The sequence below is a fragment of the Momordica charantia genome (assembly GCF_013281855.1).
Source record: "Momordica charantia cultivar OHB3-1 chromosome 7 unlocalized genomic scaffold, Mcharantia_2.0 BLBB01000007.1, whole genome shotgun sequence".
Classification (NCBI taxonomy): Eukaryota; Viridiplantae; Streptophyta; class Magnoliopsida; order Cucurbitales; family Cucurbitaceae; genus Momordica; species Momordica charantia.
The window spans coordinates 6,447,910-6,458,384 of NW_028275165.1; the positions used below are offsets into that span (position 1 = coordinate 6,447,910).

Here is a 10,475-nt window from a genome sequence, read left to right on the forward strand (position 1 = left end):
TGAAAAACTGTCCACCTTATTTTCGTTGATGCTCACTTCTTGCTTACTTGAAGCAATCTCTTTGCTTTTGTCACTAACAAGTAAATCTCCAAAAAAATTTTCTAAAGAATCACTACAAAAAGAATCATTAGAAACAACATTGCAAGATTCATCAAATACCACATGCATAGATTCCTCAACTATCAAAGTTCTTTTATTGAAAACTCTATAAGCTTTACTAGTAGAGGAATAACCAAGGAAAATACCAACATCCATCTTAGAATCAAATTTTCCAAGCTTTTCTTTGTTATTCAAAATGAAACATTTGCAACCAAAAACTTTGAAGTACCCAATATTTGGAATTTTGTTATGCCAAAGTTCATAAGGAGTTTTATCTAAAGGTCTAATTAAAACTCTATTTAAAACATAACGAGTGGTAAAAACGGCCTCCGCCCAAAAATAAGAAGGTAAACCATACTCATGTAACATTGACCTAGCAAATTCTTGCAAAGTACGATTTTTCCTTTCAACCACACTGTTTTGTTGAGAAGTTCTTGGAGCAGAGAAGTTATGAGAAAATCCATTTTCTTCACAAAATTTTTTAAAAGCATTACCATCAAATTCTCCTCCATGATCACTCTTAATTTTAGAAATCAAAAATTCTTTTTCATTTTGAACTCTTTTGGCAAAACTAGAAAAACTTTTCAAAGCGTCATCCTTATGTTTTAGCATCAAAACCCAAGTAAATCTTGAAAAATCATCAACTATCACAAAGGCATAATAGTTCCCTCCAAAACTAGCAATTCTAGAAGGGTCAAATAAGTCCATGTGTAATAGTTGTAGGGGTCTTGTAGTAGAGATCATATTTTTAGATTTGAAAGAAGACTTGGTTTGCTTACCCATTTGACAAGCACCACAAACTTTATCTTTTTCAAATTTAAACTTGGGAAGACCTCTAACCAAAGAATTCTTGGAAATATTTGAAATTAAGTGCATGCTAGCATGTCCTAGTCTTCTATGACATAACCAAGAATCATCATGCAAGACCGATAAACATTTATCACTAATAGGACAATCATTCAAATCAATAGTATACACATTTTCATCTCTATTTCCAACAAATAAATCTTTTCTATCACTAGCATTTTCAATTATGCAATTATTTTTATCAAACACAACTCTTAATCCTTTCACACAATTGACTAATACTAAGTAAATCATGCTTTAAACCATCAACAAAAAGTACATCTTCAATCAAAATAGAAGATTCATTACCTATACTACCCTTACCTATTATTTTACCTTTCTTGTTATCACCAAAAGTTACAAAACCTCCATCCTTTTTGGAGAAAGTGACAAACTTGGATTGGTCTCCCGTCATGTGCCTTGAGCAACCACTATCCAAGTACCACTTACTTTTCTTGGAAGCTTTCAAACAAACCTACAAACACAAAAATTTAAATTTGATCCTTTGGTACCCATACTTGTTTGGGTCTTAGAAGGTTAGCATTAACAAACTTGAGGATTCATTTCATTTTTGCATTTTTATTGAAAGCATAAGATTTAGACAAGTAACAAGAATAAGATTTACGTCCATACTTGCCACATGAAAAACAAACAAGATTATAGAATGAATTATCTTTTACAACAAATTTATGCATCCTACTTTTCTTGGAGAAAATCTTTCTTGGAGCATTGTGAAACTTTGCTTTATGAGAAAAATTTCTTCTAGTAGTTTGAGCATATTTTAATTTAAAGCACTTAGGTCTTATATGACCTTCAACACCACAATAATGACATATAGGCACAAAGTTAATTTTAGCATGTTTAGATACAACCTTAGGTATATTAAGCTTAGGCACAATAGGAGATGCTTTTACAAAGATAGTTTTAGAACTTGAGGGAGTAGAGCATTCATCAATATAGCCTAAACCTCTTTTATCACCATAAGGTTTACCTACTTCAATAATCTTGTCCAACCTTTGAGCACCTATTGTTAATTTTTTAATAGAATCTTTAGCCTTATCAAGTTCCACTAAAACATTTGATTCATTTTTCTTAAACAATTTAATCAAATTATCTTTTTCACAACCATCATGCTCAAGAAATCTAATTTTATCAAGTAATGCATTTTTCTCATCACAATCAAGAACATGCTTATCACAAGAGATATTTACAACATCATGCTCAATTTTCTTTAAGCAAGCAATATCATCAAGTAAAAACTTATTTTCACTAGTTAAGACATTGTATTTCTTTTTAAGCATAACATATTTAGAACCAAGCTTTTCTAAATCATTTTGCATATTCTCAAAAACTTCAAACAACTCATCATAAGAAAGGGGATCAAGAGTTACCTCATCATCTTGTTCATCCTCCTTGTCACTATGAGCCATGAAGCAAAAGTTGGCCACTTCTTCATTCTCACTTTCACTTCCACTTTCATCACTATCATCTCAAGTAGCCTTCATTGCTTTCTTCTTGGATTTCTTGGATGATTTAAGAAGAGGACAATCGGTTCTAATATGACCCGGTTTTTTGCATTCATAACAAATTACCTCATCCTTTTTGCTCTTTTCACCTTTTGACTCTTTTTGGTTGGAAAAATTCTTCTTGAATTGTTTGTTTCTCTTGATGAAATTTTTATACTTACGTGAGAGATAGGCCACATCATCTTCATTAAGGGCATTCTCACCTTCGGAGTCAACTTCCAAGGTGATGGCCTTTAATGCTATGCTCTTCTATTTCTTTTTCTTCTCATCCTCCATGTTTTTCTTAATCTTTATCTCATGCGTCATCAACGAAGCAATGAGTTCGTCCATGGAGAGAGTCTTGAGATCCTTTGCCTCTTGAATGGCGGTGACTTTAGGCTCCCATTGTCTAGGCAAGGACCATAAGAGCTTCTTTATCTTCTCAAGATTAGAATATTTTTTTCCAAGTCCTTCTAAACCATTGACAATGTTAGTAAATCTAATAAACATATCGGAAATAGCTTCATTTTCATCAATTTTAAACAATTCATATTGATGAACTAACATGTCAATCTTTGTTTGTTTTACTTGACTAGTTCCTTCATGAGTAATTTCTAATTTATCCCATATATCCTTAGCGGTTTTACAAATCGATACCCTATTATACTCAACTTCATTCAAAGCACAAAACAAGCAATTAATAGCTTTAGCATTTAAAGAACATGCTTTCTTTTCAATTATAGACCATTCTTCTTTAGACTTTACAACTCTAACACCATCAACATCTTTTGTTGGAATTTTAAATCCTTCTTCAACAACATCCCACAAATCATAGTCAATATAAAGCAAGAAAAATTTCATTCTATTTTTTCAATAACTATAATTATTACCATTAAAGAAAGGAGGCTTAGTAATAGATTGACTATCGGTAAAAGGGATGAAACCTAAAGTTGTCATAGCTCAAAAACAATTAAGTTTATCAAAGAAGAGCAACCCCTCTCTGATACCAATTATTGGATCGGTATGGCAACCCTAGAGGGGGGGTGAATATGGTTTAATTAACAAAGTATAAACTTTTTAATAAATGGGCCCAGTTTAGACAAAAATAATACACTTTTTGAGATATGCAATTTTAACAAAGTAAGATAAAATAAATTTTAAGGCAAACAAGAGAAATTTAAAGCACACAATAAAATTCTAAGATTAATTGCAAAAATAAATAAGAGAGAGGGTTAGAGAAATTTGACACTGGGAATTTTTATAGTGGTTCGGCACAACTGTCCTACTCCACTTCCCAAGCACCTCTTGGATTGTAAATTGAAATTCTGACTCTATCCACGGTAGGAGTCAAACCGGTACACTGCTCTTCACAAGAGCAAAGACGATCTTCTCCACGGTGAGGATCACACCGTTACAATGAGTTGAAGATTTTGAAACACACACTTACAAACTCTCAAATAGAGTAAATATACAAATTTGAGCTCACAAAAATTTCAATCCTCGCAACAATAAAATTTCTCTCACAAATAAGATGGAAAGAAAAATTGAGAACTTGGAGAGATTAGCAAAATGAGAATTTTGAACTTATGGAGGATTGAGAATAAGAGAATTATTGTATAATTTTGAATGAGAAGTTTAGTTTAAATAGAGCGAAGAAAATGGTAAAAAAATCAAGTTTAATGTTAAACCATTAGATCTTAATCATTAAGAATGAAGGGTTGAGATAATTTTGAAAAAAAAAATAAATTAAGAATAATATATATATATATAAAATAATGATAAAATAAAATAATATATATATATATATATATAAAAAGTGATGTGACAAGTTATTTTAATTATATATATATATATATATAAATATATATGTCAGAAAACGGTAAAGTTTTCAATATTTTTTTTTTAACAAAGTTACCAACGGTAACTTTTGACTTTTTCTTTTTGATTTTTTTTAATTTTTTTTTTAATATTTTTCTTTTCTTTTTCAATATATATATATACTTTAAAAAGAAGCTTGTCACTTGTCAGCTTAGGAACTGTCCACGTCATCTTCTCGGGTATTTTTCCTTCCAATTTGTTTCGATCGTTACTTCTTCGTTTAAGCTCCGATTTGGATGATCTAACAGTCGTTGGAATCGTTGTAACGAGCTCTACACTGTGGACACTTTAAAATACAAAAAATGTCAATAAATAAAATTAAGTTTGTTATCATCAAAACATTAATTAATTAATTAATTAATTTGAGATTAAGGCCAAAAAGCCAACAGCCTCTTCGCAGGTCAGCACGCATCACCACGCCCGTCCTGCCACCGGCACATCCAAAACCATCTAAGGCCGATCGCGGCCGAGGTGGGGCCTTGAGGAAAACCACTCGTGGACCAGCCCCGGCTCCTACTAGGGAGAATTTTGATGCACTCCAGAAAGAAATGGAGGCAATGCGCACTCAGATGCGCACTATGGAAGAGATGTACACCGAGATGATGCAGGCTGCAGGTGTTGGGTCTCGATCTGAGGACCGGGTGGCACGCAACGAAGTGCGCGAGCAAAGAGGTCTTCACCTCGGACTAGTCGAGGAAGAGCGCCCTGGAGGAGATGAGGATGAAGAGTACTCTAATCAGAGAGGCGATCTCCGCGAGCATCTCAATAAAAAGAGAAGCTCGTCCCTTGAAAGGGACGGTCTCCGTCCTGATCGCACAAGAACTCCAACCAGCAGGCCGAGTCCTCCTACAACCCGATAACTCCCGAGGGAGTGATCACAAGGGAGGAGTTCGACCAGCTTAAGAGCAAGTTCAATGATCAGGTTGAAGCCTTGAAGGCTAGGTGCGAGAAAAAAGAAAGCTCGTTCGATGATGGCGACCTAGGAGAATCGCCATTCACCTCGGACATCCTGAAGGATCCAATCCCTCCGAAGTTCAAAACTCCCGCAATAAAGCCCTACGATGGGTCTAAGGACCCAAAAGACTATGTTGAGATCTTCGAAGACCTCATGGATTTTCAAGCGACAACAGATGCAATCAAGTGCCGCGCTTTTCAGATCGCGCTTACTGGCAGCGCGCGCCTGTGGTATCGAAGACTGCCGGCCAGGTCGATCTCGACCTACTCCCAGTTGAGGAAAGAAGTTATTAGTCAATTCTTTTCTCGGCACTATGACAAAAAGACAGCAACTCACCTTGCCACCATCAGGTAGAAGGAAGGTGAGACGCTGAGAGAATATGTCACAAGGTTCCAAGAGGAGCAGCTGAAGGTCGCGCACTGCTCCGATGACTCAGTCATGTGCTACTTCCTCACCGACCTGGCCGATGAGACCCTCACTGTGAAGCTTGGAGAGGAGGCTCCAGCCACCTTTGCCGAAACTTTGTAAAAGGCGAAGAAAGTCATCGATGGACAAGAGCTCCTTCGAACCAAGACTGGCCGACTTGAAAAGCAGATCGATCAGAGGAAGCCCAACCAAGAGAAGGGGAAGTCTGATTCCAAGTCTAAGGACAAGGGGTCGTCCTCCTCCAACAGCCGAGCTGAGTATCCTAGGTCGGAAAGTGACCTCAACCGAAGCCGACCTTACGAGCATTATACTCCAACCACCATCCCCATCTCTGAAATACTTACAAACATTGAGGAAACTGGGATGGAAAAGCTCCTCAAGCGACCTGTGAAGCTCCGAGGAGACCCAGAAAAGCGCAGTAAAGATAAATATTGTCCTTTTGATCGCGATCACGGCCATAATACATCAAGTTGCTGGGAATTGAAATGCCAGATTGAAGACCTCATTCAAGATGGCTTTTTCAAAAAATTTGTTAGCAAACCGAGGTCCAACTCGATGGAAAAGAAAGAAGAGAGGAAGAGTTCGAGGACGCCGCCTCGTCGAGATAACCGACCTACGATCATCAACACTATTTTCAGAGGCCCAAGTGGGGGCCAATTTGGAAATAAAAGAAAAGAGCTAGCTCGCGAAGCCAGGCGCGAGGTGTGCATCGTCAGGGAGCAGAGACCGACCTGCTCCATTACCTTCGATGATACCGACCTGGAGAGGGTCCACTTGCCCCATAATGATGCACTTGTGATCGCCCTTCTTATCGATCACGTCCTGGTCAGAAGAGTATTGGTAAATGGAGGCGCATCTGCCAACATCTTGTCCCTTCCAACATATCTTGCCTTGGGATGGACCAGGTCACAGTTGAAGAAGAGTCCAACACCCTTGGTTGGATTCTCTGGAGAATCGGTCTCCCCAGAAGGGTGTATTGACTTGTCGGTCACGATTGGACAAGATGATACATAAGTAACTCAGATGGCCGAGTTCGTTGTGATCGACTGCAGGTCGGCCTACAATGCCATCTTCGAGAGACCCATCATCCATTCGTTCTGGGTCGTTCCCTCAACACTTCATCAAGTCCTGAAGTACTGAACTCCTAATGGAGTGGGCACGATCCGAGGAGAATAGAAAACTTCAAGGGAGTGCTATGCCTTCGCGCTCAAAGGGTCATCAGTATGCGCCCTGGAAGAACAAGCCAACTGGGACGAATTGTCGAAGCCCGAGGCCGACCTACCGAAAGTAGGTAAAAGGGAGTTCTCAGCACCAACAGAGGAGCTCGAGCTTGTTCCTTTTCTTAGCCCTGAAAGACAAGTAAGCAAAGGAACCAAGCTGGGGGCCACTGATAGGGAGGAGCTAATCAACTTCCTCAGGTCCAACTCGGACGTCTTTGCTTGGTCTCACGAGGACATGCCAGGCATCGACCCAAAGGTCATGGTGCATTGCCTCAACATAGACCCATCATTCCGACCTGTGAAGCAAAAAAGAAGACTTGTAAATAAGGAGAGGAGTGATGTAATTGTTGAAGAGGTTAACAAACTATTAAAAGCTGAATATATAAGAGAAATTTTGTATCTCGAGTGGCTCTCTAATGTTGTATTAGTTAAAAAATCAAACGGGAAGTGGCGAATGTGCGTGGACTTCACAAATTTAAATAAAGCATGCCCAAAAGACTATTTCCCCCTACCAAGGATCGACCAGCTCGTGGACGCAACAGCCGGGCACGAGCTACTCACCTTCATGGATGCCTACTCCGGATACAACCAAATCAAAATGCATGTGCCAGACCAGGATCATACCGGGTTCATAACAGACCAAGGTCGTACTGCTACAAGGTGATGCCCTTTGGCCTAAAGAATGCGGGGGCGACCTACCAAAGAATGGTGAACAAAATGTTCGTTAAGTAGATCGGTCGGAATATGGAAGTATATGTGGACGACATGCTTGTCAAGAGCAAGCAGTCAAAGTCGCATCTTTCCGATCTGACCGAATCCTTTGGAGTTCTGCGGAAGTATCAAATGAAGCTCAATCCAACCAAGTGTGCCTTTGAAGTCTCCTCGGGAAAGTTCCTTGGTTTTATGGTAAACAACCGAGGGATCGAGGCCAACCCAGAGAAGATAAAGGCCGTGCTTGAGATGGAAGCGCCCAAAACTTTGAAACAGCTTCAATGCCTCAATGGAAGGATTGCAGCTCTGAACAAGTTTGTCTCAAGGTCAACCGATAAGTGTCTTCCTTTCTTCAAAGTCCTGAAAAAGAGAGGGCCTTTCGAATGGACGATAGAGTGCGAGCAAGCGTTAGAACAGTTAAAGAACTACCTCTGCTCGGCACCTCTGCTCGTCAAGCCATTGCCAGGAGACAAGCTCCACTTATACCTGGTGGTGTCCGATAGCGCCGTCAGCTCGGCCCTAGTCAAGCAAGAGGGAGTACGCCAAAGTCCCATTTATTACACCAGTAAAGCCATGACCGAGGTCGAGACTAGATACCCCCAAATGGAGAAGCTGGCCCTCGCCTTAGTCACCTCGGCCCGAAGACTTAGGCCGTACATCCAAGCGCACACCGTCGTGGTGCTTACCAACTTGCCCCTAAAGAACATCTTCCATAAACTAGAAACATCAGGGTGCCTGATGAAGTGGGCAATGGAGTTGAGTGAGTACGACATCCAGTTCGAACCTAGAACTGCGTTGAAGGGGCAAGCAGTGGCAGACTTCATCGCGGAGCTCACCCCAGCCTCTCAGTTTGCTGAGTCCGACCTCCTGTGGATGATCTACGTTGACGGATCTTCCAATGAGAGGGGGTGCGGAGCAGGAATCCTCTTGCTCGCACCAGGGGGCATGCAGTTCGAGTATGCCCTACAGTTCAACTTTAGAACCTCAAACAATAAGGCCGAATACAAAGCACTTTTGGCAGGCCTACGCGTTGCCAAAGGACTGGGGGCCATCCACATTTAGTCACTCTTAGTTGGTCGTAAATCAGTTTAAGGAGGAGTATCAAACAAAAGACCCCCGACTGAAAAAATATCTAAGCAAAGTCAGATCGCACCTCGCCCAGTTCGAGACTTACGAGGTGAATCAAGTTCCAAGATCATAAAATTCCAATGCAGATGCCTTAGCCAAATTGGCATCAGCATATGAGACCGACCTGGCCAGATCGGTCCCGGTCGAGATCTTGGACAATCCTTCAATCTTGGAGCCAAATGTGATGGAGGTAGACACTCCAGCACCCTCGTGGATTGATCCAATCGTGGAGTTCATCAAAGAAAATCCGCCCCAAGATTCAAAGGAGCAAAAGAAGATGGCGCGAAAAGTATCTCGGTTCATACTCCGAGATGGAGCATTGTACCGACGTGGCTTCTCCCTGCCTCTGCTTAAGTGTGTAATTCCTGAAGAAGGCACCTACATCATTAGGGAAATCCATGAAGGAGTGTGTGGAAACCACTATGGCGGTTCGACAAGGGTACTATTGGCCCACCGTCGAGCAGGATGCAAAGCAGTTTGTGAAAACCTGCGACAATTGTCAGCGCTTTGCAAATATCATCCATCAGGCTCCTGAGCTGCTCACCCCCATCACGGCCCCGTGGCCATTCGCACAATGGGGAGTTGACATCATAGGTCATTTTCCCCTAGGCAAAGGACAAACCAAGTTCGCCGTTGTCGCTGTGGACTAATTCACCAAGTCGGCTGAGGCCGAGGCGCTCACCCACATTACAGAGCCCAGAGTCACGTCGTTCATATCGGTAAACATCGTATGTCGTTTTGGTATACCGAAGGCTATTGTGACAGACAACGGAAAGCAATTCGACAATGCAAAGTTCAAGGACTTTTGCAGAAAGTTGGGCATAAGCCATCTCAGTTCGTCCCCTGCGCATCCAAAAGCAAATGGGCTGGTTGAAGCGAAAAATAAAATTATAAAACGAGGACTCAAGCTGAGACTAGACTCTAGAAAGGGAAGATGGGCCGAGGAGCTACCTGAAGTATTGTGGTCATATTGGACCACCCCAAGAGAGTCAACTGGGGAAACTCACTTTTCATTGGCTTTTGGCTCTGAAGTTGTTGTTCCAGTAGAAATCGGCATGCCAACAGATAGGGTAGAGCAGTACGAGCCAACAAGGAACGGGGAAGAGCTACTCCTTAACCTTGATTTATTAGAAGGAAAAAGGGAAATGGCCCAGCTACGCTTAGCAAAGTATCAGAACAGAATAGCCAGATATTACAACGCCCGAGTTCGACCTCGAAACTTTCAGGTTGGAAATTTAGTCTTAAGGAAGATTCAAAGTCATGCGGGCACCCTTGACCCAAGTTGGGAGGGACCATTCGAGGTTAAAGGCATAGTCCGACCTGGAACGTATATGCTAGCCGATCTGGAAGGAAACGTGCTTGCGCATCCATGGAACGCAGAGCACATAAAGCGCTATTACCCTTGAAATGTCAAAATGGTCCTAAAATGGACTTGCAAAAATTTTCAGGGGGGCGGAACTTTTAATAAACGACGGAGTTATTTAATTTCACGACTTACCGAGTTCGGAGTTTGGCCTTGAAGCCTCAACCGGACGCACCAAGGGGTTGTAATCTAACAACCCAGACTCAAGGAGTAGCTTGTCGGTCACCAAGGTTCTGATCTTCCTGCCCCTTGGAAAGTGATCCTTCTAATGCTTGAGGGTGTCAAAGGAAGCTTGAACGAGTTCGGGAATTGGTTTGATCGACACTACACAAAACAAAGAAGAG

The 10,475-nt window shown here is 41.0% G+C and overlaps 2 protein-coding genes across 2 annotated transcripts; one reads left to right on the forward strand and one right to left on the reverse strand.

The window, feature by feature from the left end:
• Nucleotides 1–2,720: 2,720 nt before the first annotated feature.
• LOC148210216 (uncharacterized) lies at nucleotides 2,721–3,407 on the reverse strand. The gene is made up of 3 exons (XM_088126242.1): nucleotides 3,341–3,407; nucleotides 3,016–3,256; nucleotides 2,721–2,949 (listed from the first exon to the last, which is right to left on the reverse strand). The coding sequence occupies exons 1-3, from the start codon at nucleotides 3,405–3,407 to the stop codon at nucleotides 2,721–2,723; spliced, it is 537 nt and encodes a 178-aa protein (XP_087982368.1).
• Nucleotides 3,408–8,952: 5,545 nt separating this feature from the next.
• Nucleotides 8,953–10,174, forward strand: LOC148210217 (uncharacterized). The gene is made up of 2 exons (XM_088126243.1): nucleotides 8,953–9,207; nucleotides 9,521–10,174. Exons 1-2 carry the CDS (start codon nucleotides 8,953–8,955, stop codon nucleotides 10,172–10,174), a joined length of 909 nt encoding a protein of 302 aa, XP_087982369.1.
• The last annotated feature ends 301 nt before the right edge of the window (nucleotides 10,175–10,475 follow it).

Excerpts from the sequence above, each read along its gene's own strand:
- LOC148210217 (XM_088126243.1), top strand. The coding sequence starts at position 8,953 with ATGGAGGTAGACACTCCAGCACCCTCGTGGATTGATCCAATCGTGGAG. Across the intron at positions 9,208-9,520 it reads ACTATGGCGGTTCGACAAGG|GCTATTGTGACAGACAACGG; the intron begins GTACTATTGGCC and ends GGTATACCGAAG.
- LOC148210216 (XM_088126242.1), bottom strand. The coding sequence starts at position 3,407 with ATGACAACTTTAGGTTTCATCCCTTTTACCGATAGTCAATCTATTACT. Across the intron at positions 3,257-3,340 it reads TAAGCCTCCTTTCTTTAATG|GATTTAAAATTCCAACAAAA; the intron begins GTAATAATTATA and ends TTGTTGAAGAAG. Across the intron at positions 2,950-3,015 it reads AAACAAACAAAGATTGACAT|ATTTACTAACATTGTCAATG; the intron begins GTTAGTTCATCA and ends TATGTTTATTAG.